The sequence below is a fragment of the Argiope bruennichi genome, chromosome 7 (genome assembly GCF_947563725.1).
Source record: "Argiope bruennichi chromosome 7, qqArgBrue1.1, whole genome shotgun sequence".
Lineage (NCBI taxonomy): Eukaryota > Metazoa > Arthropoda > Arachnida > Araneae > Araneidae > Argiope > Argiope bruennichi.
The window spans coordinates 35923701-35943930 of NC_079157.1; the positions used below are offsets into that span (position 1 = coordinate 35923701).

Below are 20230 nucleotides of genomic sequence, written 5' to 3' on the forward strand. Positions count from 1 at the left end.
TTGTATTTTTCATTTGAGAAAAAGGTTTGTTAATATTGTAAAAAGGATACTAATTATTAAAATGCTAATGTTTTATGCAGGGAAAGAATAGTTATCGCCTCTCAGATAATTCCATATGAAAAATAACAAATTAATAGAAAATTGCACAATATTTTAACTTATATGCTCTTACAGTGTATAAGCAGAAGTACAAAGTATCAGTAATTAATTTGAATAGGATATTCATTTGATAATCCGCAATCCTGTTAATCCTGTGGTCTTGACTTGATAAAATTGACATAATCCAAACCACAGTAACCAAAAATGAATGTATAAAGATGAAGGGGAAAAAAAATATGTTCAATTTCGTGCATTTGTCTTTTTTTGTTTGCTCCTGGTGAAATAACTACAGATGATAAAAATCAAAACAAATAACTGAAAATAAGATTGATTTTAAAAATAAAAGTAGAGTGCTATGAAAATGTTCGTAGTTCTGGTTTTTCTAATTTGCCAAATTGGTAAATAATTAAAATTTTACCCACAATTTTAGTCACAAATTAATGGAAGAAAAATAATATTCCTGGATGAACAGATTAATTTCTTATCGTTTTCAAATTCCTTTCACTCCTTAGCCAAAAACAATTAAATATTACATATTGAAAAAACCATAGATAATGATTTTATTGCAATTGTATTATACATTATTTATTGAAAAACAAGTAGTATTAAAGTAACATATATTATAAAAATAATATGCAATAAGACATATTTATATTGTTGAAAAGTTTTGAAGTTTTTAATCAAATCCGAAAATATTGTATGACCTTACAAGAACTTATAATTTATCGTTTGCATTTTAAGTATGCATGAAAACATTTATTATTGTTTACATTTATTCTTCTTTCAATTCATTTCAAAGAATTAATATTTTTGATAGAAATTAACAGTTTATCATCTGATTTTTTTTTTCCCAATCATATTGCATGGGGTATATTATCTGCTTTTCTGAATTAATATTGAAATTTAGATTTTTCACTGTACTTTTGAATATATCAACTATTAATTTAAATAATTAATTTGTCAACCATAAATGATTATTATGTCATCATTTGTTTCAAAAATATACTTCAGTACTTGTGCATTAACTGCACTTTATAAAAGTTAGGTTTTGGTCAGTCAACATAACGGTTCCCAAAATGCATATTCAAGTTTGTTTTTTTTTTACTATTATTATTATTATACTACAAAGCACAAAATGCTTATCTACAAGACTGAAAATAAAAGTTTAAACACCTGTAACGTTTACAGCCATGCACAAGGTCCACAATTTTATGCATGAGAAAGGATGAGATAACATTTTTTTTTTTTTTTTTTTTTTTAATTATGAAATATGCAAGAAAGTTTAGGGGAGACACTATTCCCGCTGGTTTCACATTCGGAATATGATGCTGCATGTTCATGTCTGTGGAAAAGAATCAGAAATATTCATAACTAATTGCAGAAAGTTTGAGGGGCCGTTTCAGCTTTCTTACTTTTACATGTCTCTAAAAATCACATGGATAAAAAAAATTATTAAAAAAATATATGTAAATTAGGTCTATCCCGTATTATATTTTTCAATAATATTTTTCCCAATTTTTTTTTATTTCATTGATTTTTTAATATATAGGATCAAGTTTTGTTTACTGGAACTTTAAGAATAAATTTAGATCCAAATAATGAACACAGTGATGATCAACTTTGGGACAGTTTGGAAAAATCATATTTGAAGACATTTGTGTCGAATTTAAATGAAGGCTTAGAATATGAAATTGAAGAGGGTGGTTCTAATCTTAGGTGAGTTTTATATTAATTTCTTATTGAAATATATTGATATTATTAAGTTTTGCATTTTATGTCTAACTTAAAAAATATTACTAGTTTCAGACTGTAAAATTTATATGGATGATTCACGGAATAGTTAAATCTGTAGCACATAAATTTTTGTTCTCTATAAGAACTCCAACTTCTGAGTAAATTTTCTTTAGATTATGTATTTTTTAAAAAGTGGATATTAAGAAAATTATTGGTCCATATAAATGTATGTGAATCCATATAAATGAAACTTGAAACATCAAGATTTTTTAACCCTATTGGAATCAAAACTAATTTAAATAGTTTTTCTTCAGAGTGTTTACAAATATTATGAAACATAAGGTAGAATGCAGCAAATTTTCTGAACAATTAATTAATGTAATTGTTAATTCATTAATTTTTTCTTTTTTGGACATCAGCAGAACAAACAGCATGATGGTACACGAGATTTGTTTAGTAAACTGAATTTATAACAGTGAAAACATAAAACATGATAAAGAAAACGATTTAAATAAGATATATTTTGCCCAGTTGATGCTAAAAAATGTTTTTGAAAATTGTTTTGCGATTTCCTATTACTTAAATGTAATTAACTATTAAAGATATATCTATACTTATAATAAAGCTCAATGTGTGTGTGTGTGTGTGTGTTGGCGCTCTACAGGCCAGATCGTTTGACATACAGCTACCAAATTTGGTACATATATACCTTGGAGGTTGGGAATGTGCACCTGGGGTTCCTTTTTTCGAATTTTTAATTAGAATTTTAATTATTAATTAAAAACTAACTTTCTCGCCAAAAACATCTTCCATTTTTCCCACCGCCAACTTTTCCGCCAAAAAAATCTTCCATTTTTCCCACCGCCAAACGAGAAAGGCTTCAGCTTTTTTTTCTCCCAACAGTAACGAGGCTAGAGTTAGAATTTCTCGGCGGATTATTTCAATCGATTCTGTTTATTTTCTTAATGCTTTATGCATCTAAAATTAAACATTGTTAATGAATCGATCTTTCAGATTCATTCTGAAGTACTTTTGAATTAAAATAAAACAGAATAAAGGAAATTAAAAATTTCTAATCCGCATAGCGTTACCCCAACTGGCGTAGAAAAAATCACGTATTTGCGTTACGTAACCGGCGAAGAAAATTCACGCATGCGCATTCTGTTCTGATTGTTGCCATGACAACCGTTATGAATGGATGATTTAAATTATTTTTGGGTTAGTTGCATGCTTTTGTAAGTAAATTGTATTTATGTTAGTTATATATTTTTTGTATATGCTTATAGTTTTAAATACATCGTTTTTTAAGTAGTTTTTTTAAAACCTGTTTTCAACCGTTTATTTTAAACGATTCGTTTTATTTTCTTAGTGTTTGATGCATTTAAATTTAAACATTGTTAATGAATCGATCTGCTCATAATGAATCTAAGAAAATTTTGTTGACCAACTCTTGAGATATTACATAAATTAAAAAAGATATTCTTTGGTGCCCATAAAGTTTAAACGCTGAGTGACTCTATTTTCAGTAATCAGATTATTAAAAAAAATGCTTTGTTTCAGTAAAAAATATTGTTATATTAATTGAAGATTAATTCTTTCCACTTTAATTTAAAGCATAAATTCTACGGGTGCTAACAGAAAATGAGAGAGATACATATTACGTTATGACTGAAGGCCTTTATAATATTATGAATGAATTATATGATAATCAAAATTTGAAGTTTTAAAATATTTTGATGAAGAAGCTATTAAAGTAGAAATTGCATAAAATATTTAATTATTAACATTTTAACGAACATTAAGATTGGCGAACCGGCTGGTCGCCAAAGGCGGCTAGTATATATATATATATATATATAGAGAGAGAGAGAGAGAGAGAGCTCTAATGTGCATAGCATAGAAATCAATGTTTTTTTTTTTTTTTCCATTAACAGTTTTAATAATATTTTGTAATCAAATGTAACCTAATTCATCATATAAATTTTTCAACTTGCTATATTAATTATTTTTGTAGCTGTACTTAATTCATTGCTCCGTTTAGTTACTTTCTTGCATACGAAGTGTATAGAGAAAATATATAATCGTCAAAAAATTCGAACTTGAGATTTTGATAAATGTCCACGTTTGAGACCTTCCTGAGTTCGAGAAACACATTTTTAAAAAATGTCGGTCTGTCTATGACAAAGATAAATCAAAAACGATTTGAGCTAGACGGTTGAAATTTGTTATGTGGTCTTTTCACGAAATTTGCAGATACATATCAAATTTTGAGCAAAATATGTTCAGAAGAAATCCGTCTGTGCAGCCGTTCGAATATAATTTTACTCAATAATTAACGAAGAGAACTATATATATAAAATTCTTTCATATACTGTATGCTAAACTCAGAATTAACTTGCCATTTACTGTATTTGATTAAATTGTGTGTCATTTTGTAAAAATTATTTCTATTATTTATCTTAAACGAATGAACTTTTTTGCAGTTTTTAGAATTTCGTTTGGAACAATCGGTAATTTTTCAAGAAATTGCAAAATATTAATTTTTTTTTTGTACAACAAATGAATTAAAATTAAAATTGCTGCTTATAAATATATTTTGTGTACTAATTGCAAACAGTTTCAGCAGCTGATTTCACATATGATTTGATTGAAAAATAATAACAGTAATTTCTTCTGATTTCATTAAATGATATTTTAAAGTAATTATTTTATCAATTATGAAGCAAGTGATAAATAATGATAAAATTTATCATGTATCGTCTATGTATGTAAATTTAATATTATTTAAATCGATTTTATTAGATATAATAGAAGTGGTTTTGTTGCCTTATATTTTTAACAATCCTCTGTCTTTGAATATTTTTCAGTGCTGGTCAACGGCAGCTGGTTTGCTTAGCAAGAGCCTTGCTAAAGAATTCAAAGATTTTAGTATTAGATGAAGCTACTGCCTCTGTTGATATGGACACTGACAATTTGATACAAAATACGATTCGAACAGCGTTTGCAGATCGTACTGTGATCACCATAGCTCATAGAATAAATACAGTATTAGATTATGATAAGTAAGTAAATATTTGATATTTTACGTTTTTAAATAAGTAAATATATAAGTATTTATCATTTAACTTTAAATAAATGTTTTTTTAATAAATCCTAAGAAAGATATTTTGAAAAATATTTGTTTTAAATATGAATTATCTCTAAGAAATAGCTTTTTGTCAATTGGCTACTCTATTCTTTGGTTGAGTAAAAGTGACAAAAAGGAACTTAAGTAATACAAAACTGAAATACTTTTTTTTTTAAGTTTTAGTTCCATATTGGGGAATAAAATGTTATTTACTCAGTCATAAATTAAACGAAATGGATATACAGTCACCAGAGAAAAACTTCAATTTATTATTATAATTGTTTTATCATTGGTTTTGATAACATGTATATATTGTAAATAAATTTACTAATGTTTTCCATATCCTTTAATTTTATTAAAGGATATTTTAATTCGTGCATCTCGGAAACGGCTCTAATGATTTGAATCAAATTTTATATTTTGTTAAGGTTTTGCTTTTTAAATTTATCTATATAAATGTCTTTCCTGAAAAAGTGCAATTTTACCCCCCCCCCCCCCCCCCCGCAAAAAAAAAAAAAAAAAAAAAAAAAACCATTTTTTATAACTAACTATTAGAGCCTTTTTCTATCTGCTTTCATGCTGCCAATGTCATACAGCGCCATCTCTTAACTTTTTGTGGTATTTGCATTGTTGCCATAGGATGACAACTTACTAGTACCTCAAAATTTTGTGGGATGGCACTGAATAACTTTTTTAAAGCACAAGTGAGTATATTGCTCAATGTAAACACTTGACATTAAGGGCTTCTTTTTGTGCATTTTTTAAATATATATTAATTTTAAGACAAATAAAATTCATTGAGTCTTTATATTAAGTATGCTCCACATTTCCTTCCAAATATTGGGTTGAATTCAATCTAATTTTCACAGATATAGAAGCCATGAAAAGAATATTTTCAACTTTTTTAAAGTACAAAATTTAATCAAATATTCAATTAATTAGAAATTGACAAAAAATGTACGCTTTGGTTGCATTATTTTTTTAATTTCCTTTTTGCTTTAAAATGTTTTTTGAAGTACTTTTGTTAGCCTTCAAGGATTGTCAAATATGCTTAAAACGAAATGTAAATCAATTGCTTAAAGAGAGTCTTTCTTATACTTCGGCATTTGTGCACAATATTTGCAGTAATAATATGACAAATATTGATAACTTGTGGAGAAATTTATCTAACAATGGTTTTTAAATCATGGTAAATCAGAAGTTAAGGAGTTTAGTTGACAAAAGGATTTTGTATATTATAATATTTTGTACTAAAGTAACTTTTATATTATGTACAAAAGTAACTTTTATATTATGTACAAAAGTAACTTTTATATTATGTACAAAAGTAACTTTTATATTATGTACAAAAGTAACTTTTATATTATGTACAAAAGAATTTTATAAGTATCGTATATGAAAGAATTTTAATCCCGGACAGTACCGAATTTATCAGCTAGTTTATTCTGAAACTAAGTACATAAATGAGAAAGGACAAAAGAATACTTTGTTATAAAATTCTTATTTGAACGATACTTTGCAAAAAAAATAATTTGAGAATTTGCCTTTCTTTTTAGACATGTTCTATATTTGTTTCACATTTCGGTTTTAAACTATATGACTTAGATGGTTTTACTATGTGTATTGTTCTATCTTATGTCATTTTTTTTTAATTTCTTGACCAATGGTATATAATGGGTTGCAAAATATCAAATGTTTCGGTATTTATTGAATCATTACCATTTATTACTTGGTCCTGATCACAAAAAGCTCATTAATTTTCAAAATGTTACAATGAAAAGGCTGTGAAACTTTCAACTATGTCACATATTGCATTGACCCATTTTAGCTAGGTTAATTTAGTTATAATAACGTCCTATTTTAAAGCAATACTCGGGCTATTTTGGGACAGACCTCGTAATTTTGAACCGCAGTCAGATGACGAGGACGATACCTGAGCTAGCCTATTGGCTAGTTCAGGTGTTTCCATTGTTTTTATATTAAGCAAATAATTTAGTATTAAACAAATTATTTTATATTAAATTATTTATATTTTAGATTAATTACCTTCTTTTTTATGTTCAAATAAAATCTTATAATTTTTTTTTTTTTTTCAGAATTGTAGTTTTGGAAAATGGCAACATAATCGAAGTTGGAAATCCTTCAAACTTGCTTGAAAATCAAAATTCTAGGTTTTACTTAATGAGCAAAGAAGCAGGACTGATATAAATTATTTATTTATTGTTATTAATATGAATAAATTATTTACTACTGTTGCATTTATTATTTAACAATTTTATTTATTTATTTTATGGTATAAATATAAAATAAAATTATATTTATTGCTCTATTGTTTTTTAGTTTCTTCACACAAAGAAAAAATCATGAAATATCCAATTATTTCATTCTGAAGTTCATTCCTTTTTTTAAATCTCATTTGATCCTAAAAAAAGCAATTTTGGATTTATCGTTTCTATGTGAACATGATAATTAAAATCATAATGAAATAGAAAATGAGATTCGACATATGGCCTTTCTCGTCGATATTGTGTACTTTAATCAAATTTTGATCCAAATCTGTCAAATGGTACAGTATCTGTGTATCTTCAAACAATAAAAAAAAAAATTCTGAATTTCATTGCAACAATAAAATTAATGTTGAAAATAAAAAATGTTTTTTTTTAAAATTTCTTTTTAAAAATATTTTTAAAGAAATTAAAGTCGAAAGGAAAAAAATTGCACCATTTTAATTTTGTATGCTTAAAAGGGCATTTTTTTTTTTTTTCTAAAAGTTAATGAAATTTATTTTTGCACTATAATATTTTTTGAGATTATCGTGGAAAGACGCTAAAATCTTGGTTATTTTTACTAAGAGGAAACTTTAGAAACAGAGATAATTAACAATTTATATCGAGAAAAATATTGGTTCAATTTATTCCCAAGTTTTCTATTAGTGGAATATTAATAATTTAATTAATTGTCTCACTAAATATTTTTCAAACTTTATACTTCAGCGTTTGTAAACAAAATTTCCAATACCAATAATACAAATATTTCAAACTATAGGAGAAAATCGGCGGTATTGAAAATCGTCTGCTTCTGTGATATTGTTGATATTTTAATTTTCATTGATATTTTAATGAAGAAAATGTTTAAGGCAACAAAAGGCATTTGTTTTAATAGTACTATAAATGAACAGGATTGCAGATGATAAAAGGATGATAACATTTCAAAGAAAGATAATTTTAAGTTAAAAGAATTACTCACGAAAGTGTTGTAACCCAGGGCATTGTTCGCTCTTTGTCATAATAAATTGTTTTTCTTTTTCTTCCCTTGTTGAAAATAATATACTTGATGTTTATTTTAGCTTATTGTCATTTTAAAATAAATCGCTGCAAAGAATTGCATTGCCAAGGACAGTTTCTGTTGTGTTTTTTTCTCCTCCCTTCTCTCTCACTCTTTTTTTTTTTTTTTTTTTTTTTTTCGAAAGGATTCAAAAGTGACTAAGTAATTACAATTTGCAAATGAAAGTTTAACACTTCCTCGAATATAATATTAAATGAATGTAATTGTCAGAAAATTTGACCTTGACAACTTGGACAGATATGAATGATTCCAATATCTGAATAGACACACACATACTCACAAAAAACTTTTGTTCGATTTTTTTTATGTTGCATTATGTACACAATAAGTTAACCAGTCTCCGCAAAACTTTCTCGTATTCTACCTAAGGCGTGTTCTCCACGCCAAGCATGTAGCGTTATCCCAGACATCGCCTTGTATGGCATTGGCGCACAATACTTATGAAATATTATGCTTTGTAGAGAATTTAGCTTTTTTACTGTTTTTTTTTTTTTTTTTTTCCCCGTCTCAAAATTATCATTTTTTTATGTCATCGTTCGAGCGCCATTATGTTCTCACATGATAATATATATAAACTTTTTTTTTTTTTTTGACAATGACTCCGAAGTAGTGTTTTCATTTCCGCTTTTATTTTACATTACAGATATTCAATTTGTACGTGCAGTAATTTGAGTAGACTGATAAAATTAAAGTTTTGTCAGGCTTATCGAATAGTATGGTAACTTTATAAAAAAAACTATGCATTCCATAATAATTTAACTTCCTAAAAGTTCGCCTGGGCGAAGAAGTTGGACGCCAAAAGTGGCTAGTTTCAAATAAGAGACAAAGGTCGAACTACACTTCACCAGAGCCGGCCTTCTCTTCAAAGGGGCTTGGATGCAAGAAGTCATTTGGGGCCCTAATTTTTAATAAAGTAGAAAAAAAAATACAGATCTGAACATATATTATTAATGCTATATATTTAACCACTTAACTGTTTTGCCCGAGTGCCATACGTGCATCGATTTATTGAATTTTGATAGTTGTAAGCAAAAAATAAACCATTCATAACGATTATAATTCAATATTAAAATTACTTTGAATGCATAGATAAGTAAAATATTCAATGGATTTCCATTTGAATCAAAATAAGAAAATATTCCTAAAATAGAAGGTGTCATCTTATTAGATTGTAAAGAAAATAAAACAGTTAAGTGGTTAATGCGTGATTTTTTTCTCTTTTTTTTTATTATGTGAGAACTTAATGTTGTTTTCGTTGTGGGGTTTTGAATAATTGAAGGCAACGAATAATTGAAACTCAAAATCGCGTGGGCAATGAATAAAGCATAAATGGTAATATGCATCTTCATCTGCTTCACCTGCTTTTACCAGTATTGGCATTATGCTTCCAGTATTGGCATTATGCATTGGCAGTATGTATGCTTCTTTGAAAGCAGATGCGTTTTTAAAAGGTTGAACTGCTCTTAGAGCAATGGGAATCCATTGCGCATGTGCAGTACGGATTTTGCTTAATATTGGTCAAATCAATGTCGGATCGATACCATAGAGTTCCTATGGATCTCAGGATGTCGATGACGTCAACTTCCGATCAGATCGGAAGTTGTTATATCCTGGCTTCTATGCAACATAAAGACGAGTGCAACCCGTCTAAACACTCCTCTCGATAGGGTACGAGATCGGGTCTCGAAATTTTCAAATTCGAATTACATTGCATTTGCTCATATTGTTGGATAGTGCCCGCCGAAATGCACGTAACGATACGAGTTTCACGTTGCTACTCCGAAGGATTCGCAAGTTACGGGCTCTCAAAGTTATAAAAACTTGAGTTTTCGACCTTGTTTTTGCAAAAACTGACTTTACGACTGACATAAATACACTCTACTCGATGTTCTCTGTCGAACGATACCACATTTACGCCGCTTACGTTATTAGGAGCGGAGAAACGGAAAAGGAACATGATTGGGGGGGGGTGAAGCTCAAAATCACGTAGTCAATGAATAAATCATAAATGGGGCGTCCTGAGCTTTCTCCCGATGAAACCTTGCAAAGAAAAAAAAGAAAGGGAACGAAAGAGCAAACAGAGGCCCGAACAAAACCTTCTACCACCCAACTTCAAACACAGAACGTGTCCATTTGGATTCTGAATCACAACGTTGAACGCGAAACGTCTCCGTTTCGATTCTGAGTTTCAAATATCGCTTTCTAGCTCTAACCAATTCATCAAAAAAACAAAAAAAAAGTTCTCACATGATAACTTGAAATTTGCGATAGCAGATTTCAATTTTTTTTTCTTTTTTATTATTATTTCTATTTAATTCTAGAGCTCACATAATTACTATTGCTTATGCTTGAAGCATTTCATATTCTTAAATTTGATACCATCTTAATTTTTAAATGCCTTATTTTAAATTTTTTTTCTAATACATCAATTACTTCAGGAAAATTTCAATTTTTTTTTTTTTTTTATGCTTAATACAGCAAATGCATTTAAGCGTTCTGAACACATGCTAAAGCGTCTAAAGTATTTCAAATTTGGATTGACCGTCTGTCTATCTGCTCGTTCACAAACGTGTAAACGTAGTAACAGTGAATTAATCTGATAATTGATCTTGTCATTAAAATAGTTTGGTATGGAATTTTGAGTTTCATTTGGTTGACAAATGAGTGTTAAAAATGCATATTCGGTTTTCTTCATTACTTTACTAAGCACTAAACGCTCATGTAAGGGATTTTGAAAATTGGTGCTTCTTGAATTGATGTTTTTGTTGTTGTTGTTGTTTTTCTGCATTAGTTTCGTGTGAATTTTATCTTTCAGGATATCTTTTTCTTCTCTTTTTCTTTTACCTTCCACTTCCTTCGTTTGACTAATTACTACACTAATATGAGATGGCAATTTGCCTCAAATACAGCACAGGGCCGAAATTTATTTCTTAACATATTAACTAAAAAGGAAATTTATTCATAAATTTTACTCAACACATTTTTTACAAATTTTAATCAATTTCAATCTCGATCGATAGTATTCGTTTTAAATCCCTGTTGAAAAATCTAGTTAATCGAAAAAATATATAAATTAAAACCCACATAATTTAATTAAATATTAAATCCCCTCTTTGCCCCCCTCTAGTATTCTATGCTTGATTATTAGATTTATTCCATTGTTAACTTAATAATAATCATTGGTTATATTTCAGTTGTTATTGGATGCAGAAAGTTTCAACAATCACTCTTATTGCTGTTAGCAAAATATTACTGTTTAATGTTAAACAAACGCACAAAATACAAACAATATAACAGATGAAACAATGAATCCACCTTCTGCTGCTCTGTTAAGAATCATTTCTCATTTTGCAACTGATCGTTATGTGACTTTTTTTGCTGAGCTATGCTTGGTGTGTTTTGTGAACATTTCAATGAGGCTACGGCCATCGTTGGATGGATCGTCCTATGGACAATCTGTGAACTGTTGAAATATTACATGTTCCCTCACTTACCCTCAATCAGAGATCTGTTTTTCGATCCCGATTTGGATCAAGATGTTGATACACCATCTGATCCACCTGCGACTAGAGTAGAATCCTTCCCAGTGGTTCGCTCCTACACGGTATTTAGGATTTGCCCGGCTTTAGAACTTCCAGCGAAACTGGCTCCATCTGCAACCCGGAAGTCTGATATCCCTGTTGTAGAATCCTATGCGGTCTACAAGCTGTGTTCTGCTCTGGGTTTGCCTGCACAGATGGCTCCTGTCGGAGTGCCAGTTGTAGAATCCTTTGCGATCTACCAGTTCTGTTTAGCCTTGGATATTCCAGTGAGATACCGGTCGCAGAAGGACGCAGTTTAACATCAAAACTGCCGTCGGCTGCCCGATGCAGCTTTCAGATCAGAACTGTCCTCGGATGCAGCGATGGAGAGTGGGTGGGCGGGGAACAAAAGTAGTCCACCTCCAAGTTCTAAAGTTGTTATATCAGTTATTAATTTGAAATCAGAAATACTATTTGGTATACTTTTAAACCCATTTTCTATTTGTACAAAAGCAGTATGGATTACAGTGTTAAAAAAATAACATCTAAATTCCACTACTGGTTTTTTATATATATAACTTCGGAACATAATCTTTTCGTTTTTCAGGAAAATATTCAAATTATGTGCTAGCACTGTTGGTCCGTCAAAAAAATATGTTAGAGTTTGTTTTTAAATTTTGGATTTCAGTTTTAATTTTATTGAGCCGAGTCAAGAACAGTTGTTTCTGCTTGAAATAGTTTATTGATAGTGTTAATTTTGCAAAGTATTGCAAAAAATACTATTAAACATAAAATAAATGGCATTTCTTTCACCTAATAAACTTTTAGCTTCGGATACCGCTGTATTATCTGTACTTACATCATTTAAACATCAATAAATTCTTCTAGGGTGTTACAAGTTCCTTCAAGCTGTGTATACACTGCTTTCACAATCTATTTTGGCAATATAAACGTTGTAATATCCCCAAAAGGGTTTTTACTATATATACTGCTGGAAGCGGCATCATAAATTAAAATTGAAGGAATGTGATAGGCAAGAAACATAAATTGCATGCGGATTTAGAGAAATTATTCTAGATTGCACTCCTTTATATTTCCCTTTCATGTTACTACAGTTGTCATATGCTTGCACTCTACAATTAATAATATCTAAATCAAGCTCAGTTAATCTTTTCAATAGAGTTTTTGTTAGTCTTTCTCCAGCCACATCAGTTACTTCAATAAACCCTATAAATGACTCGTTTATAGTTAACCTTTACTCTTCAAATTTTACATACCTAATAATGATAAAAGTTTATGGGGTATATCAGGAGTCCTTATGGGGTATATCAGGAGTCCAATCCCTTTGAATACTATAGTACAGGGCTGCTTTTATATCATGTTTAATTTTATTAAGGGCTTCATTTTCTAATTCATAGATAATTTGTTCTTTTGAATTATGTGCCAAATGATGCACAACTCTATTTTTTGAATTTATTATTTTGTTTATATGATCCGTTAGCATTGGGTCGTATTTACTTAATAATTCGATGAAATATAAAAAAAATTTCCATTATTAGGCTATCCCTTAATTTTGCGATTTCCTCGAAGTGGAAGATTAGAAAAATAGAATCATTTAACTTGATTTGTCTTACCATAGTTGAAAGTAAATTTAGTCGTTTTAGTAATTCTTCCCTAGCAATAAACAAATTAAAACGACAACTAGAATGCTCATGATCTTGGATTACAGTTGACAGCTTTCTCCAGTTAATATAGCCACCTATTAATCGTGTAGTTTGGTTATTTCCTCTTCTTTTGGAAAACCAGTATACAACAAAAACGAAACACGGAGTCTTGCGTTTTTGAATAAATTAACTATTTGCGAAGTTGGGTTTCACCATTTGGCATTTTTTTTAAAGTAGTAAGTAATGGAAAATGATCTGCCTTTAGTATTTTTACCAAAAACTCCCTTGTCTTGTACAGGTCTGCTTTAACACAAAACATTCTAAATTTATCAATTGTAATACTTGGCCATAAACCAGGATCATTTATATTCTCTTGATCGTATTTGTTAATCTTATTTCAGTCTTTATTTTCTGATTCGGTCATATTTGTATAAACACACGGTTCTTACAAATTTCACCGTTTCAGCATTTTCATTTCAAGACTGTGTAGGTGGAGTAGAAATTTCTTCCCCAGTTGAAATTTGAATTGTAATTTCTGAAGTTGAAGCAATTTCTTTTCCAGAATTATTTCGAAGCCAAGAAAACTGATCTACTTGTGAAGTTTAGTTTTTCTTCTTTTTTCTTTTCTGATAATTTCCTTTTTGTTGTTTTTGTTGTTTCTAATGGTACTTGTCATAGACAAGCCCGTTGACGAAATCAGCGATTTTAAGCCGAGAGAGTGTCTCTTGTTTTAGTACCGCCAACTAGGGCCAAGTGTACGTCTTAGCTACTCACACATCACATTCGCTTGCACAGCGCCTTTTTTCAAGGGGGCACACACTTCATAGACAGATGAAGAACAACCATGCCCGAACCGGGACTCGAACTCGGGACGTCCAGATCACGCGGAAGACATGCTACCCCTATGTCAGGACGCCGGCTTAATTTTCTTTTTTGGCACCTGAAGCGATATTTTATTGGAATGGACATGGTTATACAGTACACTCCCGATTATCCGCGGAATTGGGTGGCGCGGCCGCCGCGGATAACAAAAATCGTGGATAATCCGGAAAAAGCTAAAAACGGGTATAGCAAAAGAGAAAACAGTCATTCCAACTTTGAAAAATCGTTTTATGTACAATAAAACGTAAAATAAACAGCAGGAAATGTTTAACTGAGGCTTAATATTTTAGTATATCACTCAAAACTAACCCAAAATGCATTTTGTTAATGAAAATAAAAAAGTGCTTTGTACTTAAGAGAGGCGTCAAGGATACACAGAAAAATTAATACATATGTACTGTTTTAATACTGTAATGTATTATGTAATTACAAAAGCATAACTGTAAAACTACACCTTTTTGAAGAAATCAGTCACTTGTGTTTGCTTCTTGTTTTGGAAGCATTTTCTCTTTGCTTGAAAAAAAAAAACTTAGTGCGGCAGGAGCGGATAACCCGCCCGCGGATAATCTGGAGTCTACTGTACTTATTCTGGTCGTGTCCGGTGAAGAAGTGATGCAGTGTGCATGATCGTTTAACTTTTTGTTTCAATTACTAAATATAAACAAGTATGCACAGATGCACACATAAAATATATTACATTAGATGTAGAAAAAAAAGTAGACAGTTGATTATTTACAAGTCCATTTGAACCCAGCCTCATCTGGGCGCATGCGGCTCCCAGAAGTCGCGCCGCTCTGTCTTAACATGTCTGAATGGGATTTCCATATTCATAAATGAACACCCCCCCTCTTTTATAGGTATCACTGCGATTATTGCCCAATAACAGCTTAGGTCGAAGCTCAGCCAGCCACGTGGAAACAAACGTATGCTTTCAATATGTGATCAAGTAGATAGTTGGTTATTACCAGCTGTTATCAAGAATTATTAATATTTTCCGGAATTATTTTCCGCTGTGATCAAAAATTAAAATATATTGTTCAGAACACTATTTTAATTCTTGATCACAGCGGGGGCCCTCAATCACGGGGCCCCGGTGCATAGCATCCACCGCATCTCCCAGATGGCCGGCCCTGCACTTCACTCAATCAAAATCAGATAAAAGAAATGAAATCTTATCTGTGATTGATAGTTTTCATTTGAAATACTCTTGACTGTTTGCCGAAAAAAAAAGTCAGTGTCAGATAAGAAATGTATATCTATATTTATTTCCTGTCGAACATCTGTACCTAAAGAATTAATACTCTCACTTGCCGATCAACATGACCTTGATGAATGAATTTTTATGTTACTTGCTTCTTATTTTGTATATTTTCTGGGGCAACTTCTTTTGTATTCAGTGCCAGATTTAAGTATTTTGCGGGCCTTGGCAGTGTACATTATGAGGCTTTTTTTTTTTAATGAGACGATTAGTTTAGTTTCATATTGTATGTTTTAAACATATTTGCGATTTATTTTAAGTTAACATTATTTATTTTCTCAAATTTAAGAATATAAGTTTGTTTTTATTTAACTATTGTGGCTCCAGATTGCCTGGTTTCCACATTTGTATTCAGTATTGTAGAGAAACACAGATGTTCTATCCTCTAAATATTCCAATTTAGAAAATTATATCATTGTAATGAAACAAATCAGAACATGACCAATTATACTTTATAAAATATCAGTATTATCCTAATCCTATAAATTGCATTTCTTACAAACTTATTTATATTGCATTAAGGAAAATAAAAAATTTTAATCTATCCATTTGGGTCCCTTTTAATTTTTTGAGCCTAGGCATGTGTCTTGATGGCAATCCGCAACTGGCTATATAAATCGATAAAAACGATTTTTACACTAATTAAAATTTTAAAACAAATATGCGTATGGCATATAATGGCATTTCATGGCATATAATAGCAATATTTGAGAAGAATATTGCTGTAATTAAAAAATCTTATCAATATTTTTATTTAATATGAATACCAGTGTAATTATAGAAAAAAAATAATTAGAAACAATATCAAATTTTATATATTTATTTTTATTGTTATATCTTGATTCAGACTAATCAAATAAGAAATTAGCGTAACTAAACAAATCTTTTATTTACAGCCTTATATATGTACACAAAAACAACTTGTCCTCATCTAGGTTAATATCATTTACAAGTATAAAATAACAGTTCAATCACGAAATAATTCCTCGATCGAATCGGAAAATAAATCACTAAAAAAAAAAACGCTAACAAGCTGTTAGCTATAAACAGATATTTCCGGCGCCACTCCAGAAATCCACCGATCTTTATCGGGTGGACCCTAACTCAGAAACTCGAATCACACAGATTTTATCAAAAAATTAGAAGCAACTTCTTCGGACGCCGACGTCTCTTTGAATTCCATTTCAACGCCTGTCACTGTTCTTCACTATCCCCTTCAAACAAAACAAAAATACCGCATTTTATTTTCTTCAGATCTCCGCCTTTGATTTTCTCATGGTGAACTTGAGTTCCCTATCACCCAATAGCTGCTCAGCAATGCTTCCTCAATGGTCTCCAGTCGATCGTGGGAATGTCCGTTAAGGATTCATCTGTATAGCTATACTCTGTTTCACCCTAACTTGGCAGTATTGTAAAAGGCAGAAAATGTGACGCTCCGCGTTGGGAAAGAGTTCCCCATCAATTCCGACTTTAAAATAGTTAAAATGCTCAGAAATTTATCAAATAATATCATAAATTACAGAAATCCTTTTTTTAACAGTATGTATTTATAATTATTCTCAAGTTAGAAGTGTTTATCTGTTAAGTATTTTGTAAATAAAGCGAACGAATAAAACGAAACGATTGACATAATGAATTCCACTTTGGCTAGAACCGGTCTTCAAGGTCAAATATTTGGCGCGCTTTTCTTTTACGTCTCCACCAACTCAGCTTTATTTAGTTCCCAACTCTTATCATCTTTCGTACTTTTTTATTCTCTCTTTTTTACCAGCTGATATTTTTGATACTATTAATCACATTAGTAGTTCTTAGTTTTGATTGTTGAATATTTATTCGATTCGTCATTTCTATTCACTTCTAAAATGTCTGAAAAAGAAAAAGTGTTATCACCGAATACGCTGTGCACACCTTCAAGACGAGTGAAATCAACAAAAAGTGCAACATGAAAACAGAAATAAAGGCATCCATTCCTTTAAGTACCCCTGGAAAGAAGCGACCAGGCTCAGTAGGTAGACATTCAGGTCATCTTATGAAAAAGTAAATATGATGATGTAAAAATGATGATTTTACATTATCCTGTATCTGACGAAAAATCCATGCATTTATTCGTAGAAATGAGATCCCAACATTAGATAAAGTTTTAAAAGATGTGAACGATGATACAGATATCTTTTCTAAAAACATTAACCGAACTACGCTTTACAGAATATTGAAAAATATATTGTTTTCTTTTGAGAAACGGTGAAACGAAATGAAATAACTTTAATGATTTATTAAAATAATGTGTCAATAATATTGAAAAAATAATGAAAATAAGGAAACAATTAATTCTCCGATAAAGTGATAATATGATAAAGTAAATAAATATTTACTATTTGGCGAAAAATTTGCGAGATAAAGTTCCGCCAGCGATCTGCATTTCTAGTAACTTTATAGTTTAAAGTAACCCAGTTCCCCTCACAGCGACTGTGATCCGGCATGCCTAGAATATACACTACTGCCAAGTTAGGGTGGAACAGAGTATAATCCCTCCCGAACACATGTTAATTAAAATCAATTCACAGCTAACACTGGCTGAAGTCCACTGGAGTTCGTCACTTAATGATAACGGTTGCTGGTGATTGATCGTTTCTTGAAGATTTAAGGAGTCTCTTCATAAGAGAGAAAATGTTTAACATTTGGATATTTTGACGTTCTTCTGCCTTGAAAACATGATGGATCTATTTGAAATGACGGGTCACACGTCTGTGGGCTTTCATCTGGATACAACAAATGACCAAGCACAATGATTCTGTTATCGAAAAGGATCCACATCTGGTGGTCCGTAGCCACTTAACTATGTGTGGGAAAACAGGTGACATTATATCTTGCGGGAATGCCAATTATCATGCGAGGAAAAGGGGAAAAGGTTACATTACATATATTTCTGTTAAAATGCCCCATCCTACTGAAGGATTTGATGTCAAATATGTAAAAGATGTAGAATTTTAATGAATGAAAATCGAGCTAAATTTCATCCCTCCATCAGTATATGCTTTTTGATTCAAGGTATTCATCGCAGATAAATAGATTATTCTGAGTCAGATTTAGGAATTTTGCAGCGCAAGACTATGAACAGTTTGAAGCCTCTGTTTTAATAAACTGATCAATTGAGCTTCACATTTCAATGCCTTTTGAACTCAACATCATGTTAATAATTTGTTTTTTATTTTATTAACTTTAAAAAAATGCAAATAAAGGAAGTATTCTAAACATTAAAAATATGGACCCGAGGCGACATGGTGGTGATGTCTCGGCTTCTGAACCAGAGGGTTTCAGATTTGAGACCCGATTCCACCGAAGAACCCTCACCCTCGTATAAGCGGGTCTGGTGCATGCTAAACGCGTCGGGACCAAACGTCCTCCCGCTGGTGTGGTGTGGAAGTTTGGAGAGGGGTTGTCCGCTCAGGTGTCGTCCTCATCATCTGACCAAGGTTCAAAATTGCGCGGTCCTTTCCCAAATACCCCTAGTGTTGCTTAAAAACGGGTCGTTAATATAATTACACTTAACCAAACTCTGATCATTAAAAAATATGAGCTCGAAATTTTGACGAATCCCCATACTTCAGATCTCTCTGATTTCGAAAAACTCATTTTTGGAATTATGCCTACCAGCCGGATTCTGAACACGATAATTTAAAAACGCTTTGAACTAGATGGATAATTTTTGGTATATGGTCTTTACACAAAGTTTGTAGATTTCTTTCACATTTAAAGCAAAATCCATTCAGAATGAAGGGAAACTGAAAAATACAGTTCCTACCATTTTCTTAAATATAAATAAAGTTCAGAAGTAGTTGCATCCTAGAACTATTCTAAAGCAATAAACTTAAATCAAATCATCCAGACGAGGCGATGGTAAAGGATTAACGATTCTTTATTCACATGCGAAAACGAACGTTCTGTTCTCCCGGGAAATACGTGAAGTGCAAGCTAGCGCGCAGAACCGGAATGAATGCATACGCCAGTGCGATCGTTACCTTAGCTAAAGTTGGCGCATGTGCAGAATGCAAGGAAAGCTTTGGCGCAAATTGGCGATAGCATTTCTGGCCACAAGAAGAAAACTGTTTGCCCTGCTGTTCTAATATAAGTTAACACGATATCCACAAAACGAAGATAGTTAAAGAGATAAAATTTGGTGCACAGATTCAGCATCTAAGGAATAGATATCTGTCAGTTTTGATACCAAATATGTGAAGAGGTTGACTGTCTGTCGGTCTGTATTTTCAGAAACATGTAAACGCTATAGTAGAAGCAATAACTTAAATATATGAAATTTGTTATATGATTTTGTGATTGCAATTTCGGTTCTGTGTCTGAATGTGGTTAAAGTGGACGGAAAGAAAAAAAAACATGTCTAAAACAGAAATTTGATTTTCGGGTGTTATTAATTGAATGCTAAGGATAAATCGCCATGAATCACATGATATATTTATTATAAAGTTCTAAATTCACACCCGTTTTTCATAACCTTTGTTACCATATAAAGCACCCAATGTCCACAATTTTATTCGGGAAGAAGATTGTAACACTTTTGTTAAAAATTTCACGAAAAATTTTG

General features: G+C 30.9%; 1 protein-coding gene across 2 annotated transcripts in view; it reads left to right on the forward strand.

The window, feature by feature from the left end:
- Positions 1–7206, forward strand: part of LOC129974949 (multidrug resistance-associated protein 1-like) — a 57849-nt gene extending 50643 nt beyond the window's left edge. For both annotated transcript variants that reach the window (XM_056087767.1, XM_056087766.1), the window contains 3 exons: positions 1649–1815; positions 4701–4895; positions 7057–7206. In XM_056087767.1, coding sequence (XP_055943742.1) covers positions 1649–1815; positions 4701–4895; positions 7057–7168 — 474 coding nt within the window. In that variant the 3' untranslated portion in view covers positions 7169–7206. The remainder of the gene's footprint in view (positions 1–1648; positions 1816–4700; positions 4896–7056) is intronic.
- The last annotated feature ends 13024 nt before the right edge of the window (positions 7207–20230 follow it).